Source organism: Ambystoma mexicanum, chromosome 2q (assembly GCF_040938575.1).
Source record: "Ambystoma mexicanum isolate Mex_15411 chromosome 2q, UKY_AmexF1_1, whole genome shotgun sequence".
Taxonomy (NCBI): Eukaryota; Metazoa; Chordata; class Amphibia; order Caudata; family Ambystomatidae; genus Ambystoma; species Ambystoma mexicanum.
Window position 1 is genome coordinate 69,506,272 of NC_090924.1, and position 19,165 is coordinate 69,525,436.

Consider the following 19,165-nt stretch of genomic DNA (forward strand, 5'->3'; position numbering starts at 1 on the left):
CCAACTTTCTTTGCAGATCCAAAGGATGAGGCTCAGAAGGTATTGCACTGTCTGGATGTCAGGCGTGCTCTAATATTTTTAAAAAAGGCAAAAAACAAGCGGGGTCCTAAGAGTCTCTCTGCCAGACATTAGTCCTGGTTGCGAGAGCCTTACCCAAATTCTTTAGCTCACTATCTTTCACAGAGGAGAAATATCCCAAACGTATCAGTGTTTGTCCTGCCCAGGGGCAGTCCATTAGCAAAATGCTAGGCAATTCTCCTCTAAACAAGGGTACCAACAGCAACCCCAGACACGTGTTTCGGTCTGGTTGGACCTCATCAGGAAGGTAGAGCTGTGCCTCTTTAATAGTAGTGAGCAAGGGGTCCACGTCTGGATTCCCCATGCATCTTAGGGTGAGACCCAAAGTTACTTAAATATGCAAAAAACAAGGGGGGTCCTGGGAGTCTCTCTGCCAGACATTAGTCCTGGTTGTTAGAGCCTTTACGCAGATTCTTTAGCTCACTATCTTTCACAGAGGAGAAATATACCAAACATATCAGTCTTTGTCCTGCCCAGGGGCAGTCCAGCACCAAAATGCTAGGCAATTCTCCTCTAAACAAGAGTACCAACAGCAACCCCAGACACGTGTTTCGGTCTGGTTGGACCTCATAGTAGGATGGAGCTGTGCCTCTCTAAGAGTAATGAGCAAGGGGTCCATGTCTGGTTTCCCCTAGTAGCTTAGGGTGAGACTCAGTTACTTAAATATGCAAAAAATAAGGTGGGGTCCTGGGAGTCTCTCTGCCAGACATTAGTCCTGGTTGCGAGAGCCTTAATTTGTTACCTGGACAGGACAAAGAGCTTCTGTAAATCGGATGCCTTGTTTATCACTTTTGGAGGGTCGAAACCAGGCTGTCAAGCCTCCAAGGCTTCTATAACTAGGTGGATGGTTATGGACATCAAGGAGGCGTATGAGGGACAGCACAGGACTTTGCCAGCAAACATGCACACCCATGCCATCAGAGCCAAGGCCACGGCTGTAGCTTTCCAAAAACACGTCCCATGGCAGACGATCAGCAAGGCGGCCACATGGGCTTCCCCATCAACCTTTTCAAAACACTACTGCTTGGATGTCAGAGCCAAGTTGGACGCAGCATTTGCCCAGGCGGCGTTGAAGAACCTGTTTTCTTAGAAGGGGCAACCCTCCTCCTCAGGGCTCCATTCAGTTGTAATTGCCCATACAGTATGTAGGAAAGGGGGCGGAATGTAGGAGTAATTATAAGTTACTTGCTGTAGTGACTAACTTCCTCCTAGTCCATAGTCCCCTTTCCGCCACACGTCCCACCATCCTCCCTGTAACATTGCAGTGTCATAGGCAATCATAATATTGTTGACGCGTCAAAGGGGACTGAGGAGTGGTGCCGATAGGCACAGTCAGTGCCCCCCTCGCGCATCTAAATTTAAAGGGGAAGACAATATTTTCTGGTGAAAAATATTCTGTTTCCCATCCCTAACGAGGGCCGCCCATACAGTTTGGAGGAAAGGGGACTATGGACTAGGAGTATGTTAGTCACTATGGTGAGTAACTTATAATTTTGGGCCAGTGGCATTGTCATGAACTGCTAGGGCATAGAGTCAGCTCCCACGACTGATGTGAGAACATGGGCATCTGTGCTGGAGAGGACAGAGTTGTGAGTCACAGCAGCATTGCTGACCGGAAGCAAGCCGGCCCTTGTGACTTTTTGCAGTGTGGTCTACTGCCATAAAGGAAATTGGGGTAACATGTCTATTGCTGAAGCAAGGAAAGGTTATTATGACCCATGGTAGGCTAAATCTAAAAAAATGCCTACAGCTCCCAATTATAACTTGTAAGAAATGTTTATTGCCACCCCTCTGTTTCAACACTTTTGTCACATGCTCCCTGGCTATGCACCATAAGGCCTTATACCGCACTAGGTAATATGAAAATACCCTCACACCTCTTTTTTAGAAACCATTATAAAGTTCAGAAGCAATAATGACCACCACACATTTTTGCAATAATTCTTTTTGTTGTCTTATGTTTCATCAATAACAGCCAGCATGTAAGAGATACTTATCACACATGGGCACACAAGCAGAATAACATTTCTCATTTAACAAAAAAAGGAAAAAACATGTAAACAGAGCTTTGCAGAATAACATTTCTCATTTAGCACATAAAGCAACAAAAACATGTAAACACAGCTTTCACGATTGATCATTACATTCTTATTCACATTTTATCAGCATGCTTTTAAACTCCATTTACAACCCTCCACCACAGGACAGTTATTTCTCCTTCCGTTGAGCGAACGTATCTAGTACTCATTAGCAAACTTGGCAGAATGACATGCATTCCCTGTATACAACTTGGAAATATAACTAGCACATTTTAGCACTCCTGCATGAGAAAGTAAAACTCCCCCCTTTGCAAGAAATTACAATGTACTCACAGGCTACCTCAGTTGTCCTTCGGTACATCACGGACAAATGAGCTCTTACCCTTTTGTGTCCAGTTTGACCCTTCACTAATTAGACTATGGGAGGGACCCTAATTAATTATCCCTTTTTACCTATACTCACCAAGATCTTAGTGTCTGAAGCCTTTGCCTGCACTGGGAAACACCTTCCCTTCACAGCTGTTTTTTCCCGCTCCAAGCCACAGCTTCATCTCCAGGGTCACAGACACCCAGCACACAGCCCAGCGCCTGACTCCTGCCTATGCAGCTCTGGTCTCCAAATGGACAGCCTGCACTGTCACACCTCAGCAGGCCAGCAGCACTGCTCCGACTTGCTTAATTTTCTTTTTCTCTCTCCTCTTCTCTCTCTGTCCTCCTTCTTTTCATGTGCCCCCTTCTTTTCTCCTTCCCTCATCGTTTAAAGCCTCTTCCATTAACCTCACTCCTACCTATATCTCTGTATGGATTCCTTACTCTTTTCCCTCCCATCCCAGATTTACTCGTGATAATCAGTCAACACCGCCAGTAACTTTTTCCTTACTGCTCCCTTCTCCGGCACAACAATGAAAGTGTTCATTCCAGAGCTCATTCTGCTCTCTGACTGCACTCTTAATCCAACATCTGCATAACACAGCACTGTTCAGCTTTTCAATTCTGCATTTCTTTTCGAAACTAGCATTGCAGTGTGAATGTCCGTGCACCTGCAAAACAGCCTTTGGCCTAAGCAACAGTAACCAACTCTGGCCCCCAAAAAGCTAATTACTTATGTCAGTATTGCTTATAGTTAGTCATGTTAAAGTTATTACCCTGCACTGTGCTATACATCTGCTAAGTTTCCCCATAAGTTCCAATTCTTGCAGTTCATCAAGAATTAAGTCACAGTTATATAAGCAATGAGCTGACTATCGGACCTATCCCTATGTGGTTTTCTCTTTGCCCATGACAATCTTTAGGGATGTTTTATCAAGAGATTGTGCAGATCACAGTACATGGTTGAATTAGGTCTCCACCTTATTGACATGTTTTCACTGGTTACAATGGTTTGTGCTTCTGAAAATATCAACAAACACTGACTGCTAGTTAAAAATGTATTTTCAAAAAGTCCAGGGAACAGTCTGCACTGTGCAAGAGGACCAATGCGCCCCATTTTGTCATTTCATCTTATAACTACATTAAACCTTTATTATTATGGATTCAAAGTGCTATGTCTAGGGAGTGTTTAATTCGTTTTAGATTTAGTATAATACCTATCGACTGTGCATTGTTGAAAGAGAGATCTTCTGTGCATGATCTTTATACTTGTCCTTTTTGTCCACAGCCTGTGGAGTCTGTGATGCACTTTATGATTTTGTGGACTAAATATTGATCAATACATCCAAAAACTATTTTACATAGTTTAAAGCAGAGAGGCTTGAATTCATGTTCTCCTGCTTTTTACTTTCTCGTATTAAAGTCCAAACATGTGGTAGAGTATGCCCTTAAATTTTATTTACAAACAATTAGTATTAAACCAAGACACGGAAATGAATTGTTTTTTCAGCAACTCGTTCTTTTATTACTATGTGTTGGTCTCTGATGTGCATCTATGTGATTTTATGTATCTTTTACTCAATTCAATTGCTTTTATTCGGTAATGTACCATAAGAGATTTAAACATCAATACAAAATTCAAAATTGACATTCAATAAGAATAAAAAATAATTTTAAAACCAACTCACTATGCTTGAAATTTTACACCGCACAATTCATAACAAACATTCAAAGGTGCATAAAAGAGAATACAATCTTAAACACAGAAAATAAATAAAAATCGAGGGGAGACGATAATCGCAACCCCTTTGATACACAGCTACCATAGTCACTGTCGTGTAAGAACCCCAATGTAAGTAGCTTAAATATAGGAATCAAAGTTTCTAACTGTCTAGTTCCTAGGCCCTTAGCTGCTTCATACTTATCATCCATGCTTGGTGAATTTATTTCGTTACAGTACAGATGACAGTCAAGTCACTGGAGCTCTTACATAACACCATAGCCTGAGCTATGGATCGAGTACTATTTGATCTCAGAATTGGTTTCAAGTAATCATTTCTCAGTAGACTTATCCTAGGGTACAGAAACATAAAATGAGCAATAGTTTCCTCACATAATCCACACAGGGGACAAATATCTGTACCTGCATTAACCCAATATATAGTAAATGCTGCAAACCTGAGAGTACCCATCCTATATCCCAGGTACAATGCTTGTGCATGCCGAAGGTTAACAATATCATGGAACCTTTCTAACCCAAAGTCTATTTTAATTGCTAAATAGCCTGGACCCAATTACAGTTTACTACTATCAGCCTTCATTTTGGTCCTAGAGCAAATTACAATAGCCCTCTTAACGATGTTGCCAATCGATTTGTCTATATCCATGGGGCATAACCACAGTGCAGACTCATTCAAGATACTTAATATATTTTTCACATGTTTAACCCATTGGATACGCATGCCTCCATTCAGAGACAATACACGAGAGAGGGCTTCCCAGTGTTTCTCTAAACCCAGGGTGTAACAATGCCTCAACCATTACAAACCGGTCTAAAAGCTGCCCTTTCCCCAATGGGGAACACATCAGTTTCCTTATGGACAAAGGCGTTTGGTGATCCCTCGGGTAATGAGAGCAGATTCTCTACTTTTGACATATTAATAGCATTAGCATAGCCCCATATTTCTGCCCCGAGCAGAGAAGAGGCGCTACCTTGCTTTTGTACACTTTAATAGCAGGTGAAATTGCACCCCTTCCATGTTGAGTAAAGAAACCCTTCACCACCCTGCTGTACTTCTCAAGGGTGCACATGCTTTGTCAAGTTGGGCAGACCAGAGGCCATTCTCATGGAATCTGATCCCTAAATAATCATAAAATGCAAACTTTTCTGGCCTGCAGCCAGATATTCTGATATCTATATCTTGATGTTTAGCAAACTTCGGCCTAAAATCATAGTCTTTGTTTTCTCAATATTTAATATTAATTCCAAATCCCCACATTTCTTCAAGAAAGCTGCCAGTGTAGCCCTACGTCCTTGCAGTGACTTTGCCAAAATTAGGGCATCATCGGCAAATAATAGTGCCGGGTAGCTATCCCGGCCCATCTCAAGGACAATATATTTGTCTTGGAAGCAAGTCAACACTGTGCAGCACAGGTTCTAATCCAATCCTGTGCTTAGAAACCACTTTCTGGTATTAAGCATGTTATAAATGAACAATCAAATAAATAAAATAATTCAGCAGGGCTGAAATAACTTCTTCAATGTATACACAGAATAAGTTGCGGAAAAGACGCAGCCCTGCCTGAACCCTTGGGTAACATTAAATGACTGTGTATCCTCCCCTACTAGCCCACAACGGACCACCGTAATATTTTTAGAATACTTTTATTGCAATGGCAGCCGAAATAAAGATTGATTGATTCACTTGTGGTAGAGCAGGAGCATATATGTTGTTAGCGTGAGCTGTAGGCTGCTGTCCCGGTTAGGATATTCCCTTCTCATTTATGATTATAATATTCACTGTCAACCATGAGGAGTTCAGTGTTGAGTTGCAAGCTGTTCTGTAGAATGGTGTGTAGGAGTAGACTAACATTCCTTGACCGTGGGAATTGCAAATTGTCCTTTGCTGGAGAGAATAAGCCTCATTGTGCATGGCAATTCTTTGAAGGAGAACATCATACCCTGACAATGGGGGTCATTCCGACCCTGGCGGTAAGGGGTTAACAGCGCCGGTAAAGGTTCCGGAGCCGTCAACCCCTTACCGCCTCATTACCGAGTACTGCTTGCGGGACCCGCTAAGGATGTTGGTTTTACGAGGCGGCCTCAGTGGGTCCCGCGAGCATTAAAGCATGCTAACAACGGGCCCGTTATTAACGGGCCCGTTGTTAGCATGCTCCCCATTCACATTGAGCCCTATGGGGGCTCGAATGGGAATGAGGATGCACAGGTCTGGGTTCCTTGAATGAGGAATTACCGGGTCCTCCAAGGTCGGAATGGCCCGGTAATTCCTCATTCAAGGAACCCAGACCAGGTAACCGGTAAGGGGGTAGGCATGCCACTAATAGCGGCATGGTTACCTCCTACCTCGTAATGAACCCCAATGTGGTTGGCTCTGCGGAACCCAAGATGGTATAAGATAATCACAGGATGGTATGACTATTAATGTTTTTTGTCTCTCAGTGAGGCAATAAGATACTGCCGCGACTGTGCTTTGGTGTCTTAACGTTTTCACTCGTAATGTTGTCCATATAGGAAATTACATGACCCCCTCAATGACTACTTAAATTTCCTATATATAGCCTCCAGAACAATATCATCAAAGAGGAAGGAGCCAAGTTCATAGCTGAGGCACTACTAACTAACCGCAAGCTGACCACCCTACAGTGAGTATATTTCCTTTTCCACTTGTTACTGTTCTGTGAGTATATAGTCCTGCAGTGTGTCGTCCTCTCCCTTTTACTCTACAGTAAGTTGTATGTCACCCCTCTGTAAATCGCCCCACAGTGAGGGCTACATTTATTTCTTAATTTGTAATTTCCCTTGCACTGCAGGGCATTATGAGTCATTATCCCACTTTATGTAAGTGTTGCACTAATATAGCTGAAAGCATCAACAGACTGTACAAAAAAGGAATGAGGGCTATACTGTTAGAATATTTATAAGGGGGATTCCAGTATCCCATGAGGATGGAGATTTCAGTATTCATTGCTCAGCGTTCAACAAGCTTTTCCATGAAATGCAATGTCTTCAGGGTGTTAAGCTCATGTGGTGAGCCCTTGATTTTCTATTTATATCGGAGCAAGCAGACGTCATGAATCTCCACCGTAGCAACAAAGCTGTGATTAATAACTCCTGGTCATCGGAGACATGTGTCACAGTTTGCTATGTATACTTTAATTACATGGAAACCCTTTTGTCATGGGTAGGATACCCAAACATGCTTCTTTAATTGTCTCTTCATTTGCAGTAACTCTGCTATTGTTTTTCTCACTGCGTTCTCTTTGGTATTTTTGTCTGCAAATGCATTGCCAATGCTATGAATGTGCCCTTGTTTGTGTGCTCTTCTGTGCATCACCCATAATAAAGGGTGAGTGTGTTTACAGTACCAAACCTGTTACCAGAGCTGTCTGGAAGAGACTGTTTTATTCCTGTTATCTCTGAAATCACTCTGAATCCACCAATCTAAATCAGTTTTATAAACCTTGACAACGTAATCTGAATCTGAGACTCCTAATGTGGGCTTCTGTGAGTCCGTTTGGTGTAGCGCAAGCAGCAACCCATGTAATTCAGCAGTCTGACCTGGCATGTCTCCTAGGTGTTTCGTTGCAACATCACAGTGTAAAAAGATGTTATGGATGAAATGCCCTTTGATGGCTGCACATGCAGCTGTATATTTTGAACGAGTTGCAGCAGCTGAAATTGCTGATCCATCACAATAAATTACTTGATGAAATTAAATAATGGGATTTCAGGTACCATGGTGTGTGGCTCTGTAGCTATGTCCACATCAAATCACTCATTATTTTAATTCTGCTTTATAATGATGTTTTACATCTGGGGCATGCTGAGTCGCTGCCCACTTTACCCATCTAGTGTGTAATGCTCTTGCATTAGCCACACTAGAGCGAGTGGCAGCCTCAAGTTGAACTAAAGGTGTGTTTATGTGAATGTGTCTATTCGCTGCTAGGGGGCAGTCTTTCTGAATAATGATCTGGTCTGCCATGAGAACATTCTCCTCCTTTGTAAATCTCAGTTCAGGAGTGGAATATAGATGTGATTTGTTTTGCAATTTGTTTACTCTTCCCTAAATTACAGTGTACGTAAACGCATTATCACCTGCCACCAAATTTATCTGTGTTTGTGTCTTGTAAAGAACCAGTTTGTGTCATCAATGAGTACCCATACTGCAAAATGGGAGTGTGCTCTGGCAACCAGTGAGCTGCTTTGAAATTTGGTTTTATCGAAGCACTCAAGGGTTTCACTAGCTCTGCGAAATTGGACACATAAGATCTGCCAAAATGTAAAAGACCTAAAATGGCCTGCAATTGTCGAAGAGGTGGGTGTATTCTGGCACACTTTTCAAATCAAGTGACAGGCCCCTATGCTCATCAGTGAGAGTAAAATGCAGAAAGGTGACCGCACAGTGAGCTGTTTTAGGTTGCATGTAGTTAAACAAATACCCTTTGGCAGCCAACATGCAAATTAGCAAATCCACTTGCTGCAAGTGTTCATGTAAGACCTCATTAGCGACATAAATGTCATCTACATATTGCCAGCATTTAGGTATTTCTGCAAATAAACTCTGTATTCTTCTTGAGAAGGTGCTGGGCAAATTCTTATTGCCCTGCATAATTCTTTTGAACACAAAATGACTCCCTTAAATGTGAATGTGGTGTATTTCTGGCTTTCTTCACTTAGGCGGTTGTGTAAAATATTCATTGGGCGTCCTTACAAGTCTGACGGTAACCTGCCATTGCTACCGGCGGATTGCCGCCGGACTGCAACGCCCTTTCCACCTCCTGAGATCCCAGTGCCACTGGGACATTAAAAGTCCTGGCGGCCCAGGATATCAGGAGGCAGAAAAATGTTAGTCCCCATTCTCTACAGGACTCCATGGGAATGGGGACTCATAAGCACTGGCACTGCTACTAACGGTCTGGTGCTTCCATGACAACTGTGCCTACCGGGGCCAATGCGCCCGGCAGGTCAGACATGCCACGCGCCGCGCACCGGCAGACACAGTTCTGCTACGGCAGTCCAGAAAGAGTGCTGATATGTTTCTACCAGCACCTTTATTTCCAAACTGCCGTACTTGTAATGACCCTCATTAATTGGTCCACTATGGTTTGCATGTGGCCATTGCTTGTGGCTTAACAGGATACTGTCCTTGCAGTGGAGGTGGTGTCAGCACAGGGTTTACGTGCGCTGTACATTCCAGATCATGTCCCTCATGATATTTAATTAGTTTCACTGCCCCCACAGCTATCACCACTTCTTCACCTCTAGGTGCTTGTCTCACATACAATGGTGGCCAATGCTGGAGTGACAAAAGCCCTTTATATTTGATACGTAACTGTGGCCACAACTGTGCTTTAATCTCTTTGGGATTTTCACCTTCCAGCTGAATGGTTACAAAATACATTTCATTATTAGCTGATGTTTGCCCAGTTAGTATAGTTATCTCTGCATTTTGTTCTTCCTTCGTGCGCTCCAATGCCTTGTGACTGCATTCAAATACAAAAATGTCAGACCCAGCATCTAAGAGGACTTCTATCCAGTCGGTGTGATGGTTTGTCTTGGGAATTATTCGATGAGTGTACAGACTCTACATTTTGTTGAACCTGAAGGGCTGCAATATGCTTCGTTTCAACTTTCACGTCTTTCCGCTCAGCCTTAAAATGGTCTGTAGTCTTTGCCTGTGGGGAATGAGATGAGCCCTCATGAGTACCATATTTCTGTGTATTTCTCATTTGTTTTCTATCTCTGAAATCATAGTCTGTTGGTCTAAAATGGGGCTACCTTCTAGGCTTACCCCAAGGTCTCCTGCCCTTTTGAGCACCTTCCCACTGAGGGGTACACCTGTCTCCTGAAGCTTTCTTATTCTTTGGTTCATGTTCTGGATACTCTTCTTCCTCTGTTGGAGGAAGCTGATGGTGGTGTGTTCTACCACCTCTCTGCCTTGCAAACATCCCCAACCTCTTGAGGTGCTCCATTGCTGGTGCACCTCTTTGTCTAGCTTACTATCCCTGTCAGCCTTTTTCTGTGCCTCTGCAGGCCTCCTGCCTGGATGATCTCTGCCTTGTGATTGAAAAGTGGATGTCACTATGTCCCGACATGTCTCCCTTTTTTCTTGCTCATTTAGTAGGGACAGCTTTCTATGAACTTCTAATCTTGCAGTCTCTCCTCTTAATAAAGGTAGAATTATGTTATGGATAAGCCTATATTCAAAGTGTCAGCAGCACCCTGTGTTCCTATAATTTCTCCTAATATTGGGGATAAAGATGTGATGAATGAATTGCCTAGAAGCTCCAAGTACAGCCAGCTATACATTGAAATTCAGCTGTCACCAGGGACATCATTTAGGGGTTTCCAGGGGTTACAACTGTGACCCCTGATGTCTCCCTTGCTAACACTGTGGTCTCCCTTAAACCTCTAAAAAAATAAAAACATGTTTTTTTTAATGCAGGATCCTGGGCTGTGGCCAGCACCATGTGGTTCTTTGCTTCTGGAGTGGCTAGCTTTCTTGTTCAGGCCTCTTAAAAAAATAAAATGATAACAATAATAGGGGTTCCACAAGTCTAACACTTTCAGCAGTGACCGTAAATAAGAAAGAATGGTAATACCAAATAATTTGTCTTTCTAGAATTCTTTACAATAATTGCTAGACTGATTAAAGGTTTATTTCAAGCACACTTACGGGGGTGAGTCACTGATTTTGTCTGACACCTCAAATCAGCCTTTCATCCTTCTGAGGGCGATAAATGAGTACCAACACAGGTTGGGTGATATTGTATGTATATTTGTTCTATATAAAGCACTTACGCATAAGTGCTATATAATAGCACATCATTATCATTTGACCATGATCGTCCGCTTGCATTCACAGTAATTTGGTAATATTGGCCTATACACACTGATCTTAACGATACATATGGCGATCCATTCTTGAATGAAATGTATATCACATTACAGTGATATCATTTCGGAGTGGGGTCAAATTACACTTCCTGCTTGGGCTTCTTGGGATTTTCTTTTTTTTTTTTTTAACATTCTGCCTTCGTTTGGCCTGCATCCTCCGTGCAATATGTGTACAGCCCCTTTGGCAGCATTTAGCCCGAAATAACCCTGCTCCTTGCTGCTGCCCGATCTGTGTGCATTTCACACGCTCAATTCCATCAGAAGCACTGTGTGCGGGTTGTTAGGCGGGGGGCTATTTGACTGTTGAAGCCTTTCTCACCCGCCCTCTTCCCTTGGCCTATTTCAGTCCGGGCTTGTGGACTTTCTGAAGTGAAGAGTCGGTTGTTCTTCGGACTCACCCCTTTTGTGTTGCTGGCCTCTATTTTTGACAATTGGAACTTGGCAGTTTCTACAGCCTGTGGCAGGTTGGAGGACAGGGGGGGAGAGACGGACTGAGGCAGCTCCTCAAGCTGTTGGGTGTGCCCTGCCCTCACTGCCTGCCACCCTCACCTTTCCTCTGCGCCCTGCTTTGTTTTATCTTCAGGACTGGAACCGTGGGTCGGGGGGGGGGGGAGAGTCGGACTAAGGGGGCTCCCTGAGCTGTCGGGCGTGCCGTGTCCCTGTTCCTGGAGGTGGTGATTTCTTTCTTACTTCTTCTGCTGGAAATGAAGTTGATTTATGTCCCATATTACATTATTTTTTATCTCTTTTGATTTCGCCCTTCAGGGCTTCAGGGTTATTGATTGTTAGGTTAGATTGTTAGGGAGAGGGGCTGCGAGTGAGTCTCTCCACTCCCCTACCCTAGCCTTATGCAATAAATTGGCCCTGACTTGTGCTTGTGCGCACATTTAGTGCTTTTTTTTATCTTCCCTTTTAGGGCTTTTTAAACCGTGCCTTTGTGTTTTTACTATTTTTGTGTGGTTAATTCTACTCCCTCTGCATTTGCACTTTAAGCTACACGCTTAGTCTTCTTACTTATAGGGGTATTTCGGTCTATAGCTCTTAGGACTTTGAACTATGTCCAAACGTAAGGCCAAAGCCCCTCCTTTGGTCCCTAACAAAACCAAAAAAAGCAAGCCCTGTTCTCTGGGTGTGCCAGGAACCCAGGATATCGCTGGCAATAATCCTAAATTGAAGCCTATAAAAAGCAAAGGCGCCCAGATTGACCATGGCCATTCCACCTTAAATGAATACCTTAAGCAAATGGCAGGCAAACTGGAAGAGTGCATTCAACACACAGAAAGAGCCATCGAAGTTGCTAGCCGGCAATCTAGCGCACACAGTGACAAAAGACTGCCTTTATTACCCTCTCCAAATGCCTCACTCCCCAGCCTCTCACAATGTCTTGAAAACTCAATGAATAACCATCCCATGGAAACTGACCTAACGGGTGGTGATAGCGTGGGGATTTATGCGGGCGGCCCAACACATAAGAAAGAAAAAGCAGCTGACCCTATGCGCAGTTTGGTGGATAGTGGTCAGAACCCTCATCCCGCTGCATCATTTAATGACTCTCTGGAGTCAGCCTCGAGTGATTTTAAAATCTTGGACGCGGTATTAGACAGAAAGCTAGCACCGGTCCTAGAAAAAATAGGGGCCCTTAAAAACTCCTTAAGCACAACCTTATGTATTATGGACGACCTATTAAGAGGTCTAAAAAAAGACATTAGGGAAATTAGTGAACTTGTTGTAGAACGCACAGGGCGAGTTGCTCCCGTGCCCACAGCAGAAGCTCCTGCAACCCAACACCCAAACTCTTTAACTAAATTACACAGGGGTGAGACAGTGGTTCATAACCCTATAGTTACCACTCTACCAACTGTGCCTCCAATACGGCATAATGCCGCACTTTTGGATCGCACTTCTTGGAAGGGGCCTAACACTGGCCTGGGGGATTCAGCCGTCGGTACACACAAGATTTTAAAAGACAAATGTCCCCTTAGTGAGCAGGTCGTACTTAATCTTCCCCCAGAGGCTGCCCCTCTGGAGGGAGTCATTACAGGACTCCCTACCCTGGCCTTCGGCCAGGTGGAATCCACCCTTTCTCTCTTAAATAAGACGGCACAATGGATCAATACACGTTTGCCCGGTATGAAGGTGAACCCTAGAGGCATCCTTATGGCTAGGGGGGTGTCCTGGGTGGGGAAGGAACCAAAATGGGCTGTGGGGGACTGTCTGGTGGTGTCTATGATCGCCCCAGCCATGCTTAACTATGTAGTTGCCTCCATTAATCCAGAGTGGAGGGCCTGCAATTCTTCCTTACAAAACAGTGCCTTTTTCCTTTAGGAGAATTTTACCCGGTAAACCAACCCCCACTAGCACCACGTACCACCACCAAAACTTTGTACCCACGAGTAGCAAGGGATGGTTTTGGGGGAGGCAGTCAGATGGTACCAATCACGCCAGTGGCTATGGTTGATCTTACAAATAGCTACAAGGTCCTGGGTGAAATTGAAGAACTAGATTGACCAGCTGCCATGGGGGAGGTGGGTTATCCAAAGGATCTATCTGAAATAGAGGATGCATGGGGGCAAAACCATTTTCAAAATGAACGGGTGCCATTTCAAACAACCTTCTTATCTTGGAATATAGCAGGCGCTGAGTCCAAGATCTCACAGATGGAGATAATTGCCACTATGAGTGAATACGACATCATGTTCCTTCAGGAGACGTGGGCACTTTCTCCATTATGTTTAGATGGTTATGTCTCCGTATGTGTCCCAGCTGAAAAAGGTAGACGTGGACGATGTTTTGGTGGCCTGGCAATCTTGGTAAAGGCATCTCTAGCCTTAAAGCTGACGGTGAGAGAAACCAAGAATGAGTATGTGCAATGCATTACTGCACATCCTCCCAGTGGCCGTCCTCTACTCATGGTCAATGTTTATAATAGTTCACATTTTACGAACCAAGGGTGTTCAGGTGTGCTGAGAGACTTGATGGAAGCACACGGTAGTGACAATGAGAACCGGGGTCCTTTGTTAATACTGGCCGGTGATTTTGATACGAAATTGGGTCTAGGGGAGCCGTCTACAAATGTAGAGACTGGAGAAGAATTTGCTTATGGGGTAGCCCCTGCACAAATGGAGGATGAAAGAATGTGCGCAAGGGGTTTACAGTTTTCTGAGTGGTTTTTTGAGTGGGGAGTTCAGTCTTTAAACGGCCGTGTAGGCAATGACCGGCCCGGAAGGCCAACCTTTGTGGGCACACAGGGATCCTCCACGATTGACTATTTTTGTCTTCACGTAAGAGATTGGTACCTAATTAAGGAGTGTGAGGTCCTCGAGAATTTATGCAGTGACCACCATGCATTGCTGTTGGTCTTGGGAATTGTCTCACCAATGGCCTCAACGGTTAATTTTTTACACTTGGACCATTGCAGTCTCAATCCCCTGTGTAAACGGAGAATAAAAGGGTCTAAGTTGGACCCTGTGGACACACAGTCTTCCATATGCAAAGTGAACAGTGAGGAATTCATGCTTATTCTATCAAATGGACATCCCCCAGGTCGCATAATCTTAGCCTCACAGGAAATTTGGGATACTATGTCGAATATCTTCCAAAGGGATTTCAAAACGGGGAGAAAGAAATTGGAAACATGGGTTGATGAATCTTGTCGGTCAGCACAGAAAAACCTTAAAATTATCCTGAGTGCAAGAGATGGTACCCGGCGGGACATAATTGCCGCTAAGGCACATTATAAATGCGCCCTTGCCACTAGGAAGTCTAACCTAGATGAGCAAGCCTGGGAGGAACTACTCCAGGCTGTACAGTCACGAGATTCCAAAATATTTTGGGATTTTGTGGCAAATGGGCCCCCTATAAAAGATTGAAAACATATAAGGAGAACACTGTAAGTGCTCTGGCTTGGTCTGATCACTTTAGCTCCCTATACAAAGCTCCTCCTTCTTCTTGCTTTGATGGTCCACGTGGTTCTTCCTTGCATTTTACAATTCAAGAGGTAGAGTTGGCCATAAGTAAGAAACTCCCCAATCGCGCTCCCGGGCCAGATGCTATCCCTGCTGATATTTTTTGTATGGAGGTGGTCCTTTGGACTCCTTTACTGACCAAGTCCTTTAACGCATATTTAGAACTGGGCACCTATCCGGCAACATGGGGTCAGGATATAATCTTCCCCATTTTTAAGAAGGATGATCCTGGTAGCCCTCTTTCATATCGTCCAATTTCCCTCTTGGATACCTCATTCAAAATTTTTGGTAGGGTAGTTTTGTCATGGCTCGAACAGTGGATTTCTGACTCAGGGGTTCTCACAGAGACCCAATATGGTTTCCATCCAGGACTGGGACCAGAGACCAGGCTCTGAATTTATATTTGGTGGGTGCTTCATCAATATATGTTAGGGGCGAGCCACTATACTTGGCCTTCATGGACCTAAGCACCGCATTTGATAAAGTGGATAGGGCGATGCTCTGGGCCGTGCTCAGGTCCATGGGCTGCCCGGAAGATCTGGCCAAGGTGCTCCAAATAATACATGAAAATACATCAGCTTGTGTGAAATTTGGTGACCAGAGACAGTGTACAGCTTTTTTCGAGACCTTTCTGGGCGTACGCCAGGGTTGTGTTGTGGCACTGGTGCTTTTTGCATTGTATATAAACGGTGTATACCAGGCCCTCGTTAACTCTAATGTAGACTTCATTAGAATAGGAGGTGTTCCCCCTACCTGTCCTAGGCTACGCCGATGACATGGTACTTATAGCGCGTACCCCTATAGCCTTACAACGCCTGGTGGATGTTTACACTGAATTTATGGCCAATCACAAACTCTCAGTGAACTCCCAAAAATCTGCCGGTATGGCTTGCAGGAGAACAGGCGTCAGATCCCTCAAGATGCGGAGGATATTGAGTTGTGGAGAACCCATTCCCAGGGTTACTAGTTTTGTATATTTGGGAATCAGCTTTACCGAGAACTGGTGAGGGTTTGGCCACGTGGACAAACAATGTACGAGGATGAGACAGGCCTTGGGTGGCATATCCCGTTTTCAAAATAACTGTCTAGGACATCCACTCAAGCTTATCCTTGAAGTCAACAGGGCACAAACCAAAACAGCCACTAGCTATGGGGCTGCACTGTGGGGCATTGAAAAGATTCCAAGCATTGAAAAAGTTGGGAATAGTTTCTTAACAAAACTACTTGGGCTTCCGCAGTCAGCGCCAAATTATGGCACCTAGTTGGAACTAGTGTGCCCCCATATTGGTGATGAATGGTTACTGGCCCCCCATGCGCATTGGCTGGCGTTATGGTCAAATCAGAAAGCCTTTCTTTCACATAAAATCATAACTGCATTGGTAAGAAGTCCGGCTGCCAAGAAAATACTGTGGCTCATTTATATTGAGAAATGTGTGAATCAGTAAAACTGTGCTAGCCTCTTCTGCCCTCCAGCCTTTTTGACTCCGTGTGTTGTACGGGTCCACAAGCAATTGTATAAATCCATCCTTGAGTCAAACAGAGAGTCTGTTGCACTAGGCACTTCTGCCAATAGAAGGCATGTTGTTTTAACTATCGCAGACACTATCCAGACATACTTGTTATTTAGTAATAAACCTTATGACCATTGGGCACTTACAAGAGCACGATTTGACTGTTTATGGCTGGGGGCCTGTACAAAAAACTGGTCTCACAATGCTCAACCTCAGGCTTGTCCTTGCTGTCAGTACCCCGTGGAGGACCTTTTGCACTTCGTGTTGTTTTGTCCAACATATATGGACTTAAGGAGGAAAACACTTTTGTCACTACTGAGGTCAGCTGGATTGTCTCAAGCCAGACCAGCCCTTTGCTATTTACTCTCAGCTGCCACGTTGCCAGTGGCATGGGGCTTGGTGGACTATTTGAGAAAGGCCTGGCACAGGAGAACTAAAACCGTCTCTCAAAATCTGACTGAATATTGACAATCTAATGACTATTCAGGCATTCCCTTGGAGGATATTAATCACCATTCACACATGCACTTTTAAAGTTCTGCCATTTTTTATCTAATGTGTTTCTTTTTATGTCATGTATTTAGTATTGTATTTTATCTTGTATTGCTGTTTATGGAAATTTGTTTCCGATGATGATATCACATTACAGTGATATCGTAACCATATTTTATGTAGTGTGCTTAGAAACAATGCTATGTGATGCACTTTTTTCAAGGGGTGAAATGTCGTGTTCCATCGCTTCCCATGATATAATTTCGGAGTGGGGTCAAATTACATCACTTCCTGTGATGACAGAGGTCAAGGGTCATGTGATGTCACTTCCGCTACCCCTGACATTTTGGTGAAATTACTTCCCTAGCTGTCAGAGCTTGATAACAGGGTGTTGTGCAGCACTGTGTCTTCTTTGGGGTGTAACTTGTGGATAGGCAGCTTGCAGCTGTTCCTGTATATCGGAATATCACTTGGGTATGTCCTAATATTTTTGAAAAGTAAGACCCCGATAGGATTCTTAATGTCTGTAACTGTATCCCTCCTGTCTGTCTGTCATTGTAGTTGTTCAGCAGGTCTTATGCGATGCTGTGCAGCCTAATATACTGCAATGTTTTGTACAGTGTCAAAATGTGCAGTCAGGAGATCATAGTCCTCTTGCAAAAAGGGCCTCTACGATTTGATGGAAGCCGGCTAAGAATTCCAGTGCCAGCTTTGGTGTAGCTAAGGGTCCATGCCTTGCATTCGTTTTTGGATAGACTAGATTCCCTCCAAACCAGTTTACATGATTTAAAGAGTTAGAGCCAATTCAGCAAACTGGTATGGGCGTACTGGGTAGTGTTTAGGTCTCCTCTTATTAGGAGACTGGCATATACATTATTTGTTCCATTGGCTGGCGTTTTTAAATAAGTGAATAACGTTTCAGCTGGTAATCCTCCTAACCGTGCGATTGCAACTGTAAAGTTTGGAGCCTCACAATTCGATAATCTTAGCCAATCAAACAAAGCTGTTCTGTAATGGATGGCAATTAGGATTTCCTGATGATGAGCCATCTTCTGTAATCACTCTCTAACGCTTTAACATCCTTTTAAAAAAGCTTTTAAAAAAGTTTTGCCCGGTCCGTTTGCTGTGATCGCTGCATGAGGTTAAATATTAGCAACTACTGTCATCTCTCGCAAAGGGGTCCCATCTGCCAGGGTGCCGCCTTTCTTGATTTCCTATTTATATAGGAGGCAGCAGAAGGCATGGAGCTCACCCTCAGCAACAAGGTTGTGATTAATGAGTCGTGGTCATCAGTGGGTATTCATGCCTAAAACAAACCAAGCTAAATGCTAGCCCTATGCAAAGAGCTCGATTCCTAGTGCCTTTTGCATGACATACACAAACAGCCAGGACATTCGATTGAGTTTGATCACCCCTTTTGGAGATGACAGCTCTGAGTTGTTGCACAAATGAAATAAGACTAGGTTATATAGAATGTATTTTTATGTAATCCATTATGTCCTAAAAGCATGTACGTTCATAAGGCAAGCAGCACGAATAGCAGACATAACATAACAAGCCATCCCTCCTAACAGTAAAACTATCACATAAGTGACGAACATGCTGGGTGACAACAATGAAAATGTTGTTCTAGTTTAAAATAGACGGAAAACACATCTTTCTCCTGCACTCCTGCACTCCACGGCCAGTCTAAATACAGTCTCAGCAAAAACCATTGTACTCACTGTTGAAAGAAAAATATCTTTGCGCATTATGGCTTCCTCTCTATAAGCTATGTTGCACTGCTGTGTTGTCTCCTCTCCCCAGCCTTTCAAGCAGCTCGATGCCGGCCGAATGAAACTGCTGGCCTTGTGGACATGCACATTGTAATTTCGGAGCGTAGCTAACTCAAGTGGGCCATGTACATTCTAATGTGTTGTTACTATGCTTATGCACATTTTTCAGGCTGTTAAAGCCGTCTTAAACTCATTGATTTGAGTTGATGATGTCATTGTGGATGAGGTCATAATCATAAGGGCAGGCATCAGGTCAGTGGACGGCATTTCTAGTGAGGGCTGTTGGGTATTTTGTGTA

The 19,165-nt window shown here is 43.8% G+C and overlaps 1 protein-coding gene across 1 annotated transcript in view; it reads left to right on the forward strand.

The window, feature by feature from the left end:
* The window catches only part of NLRC3 (NLR family CARD domain containing 3), a 425,619-nt gene that overhangs the window by 181,472 nt on the left and 224,982 nt on the right, over window positions 1–19,165 (forward strand). Inside the window, exon 6 of the mRNA XM_069646866.1 lies at window positions 6,786–6,869. Coding sequence (XP_069502967.1) covers window positions 6,786–6,869 — 84 coding nt within the window. The remainder of the gene's footprint in view (window positions 1–6,785; window positions 6,870–19,165) is intronic.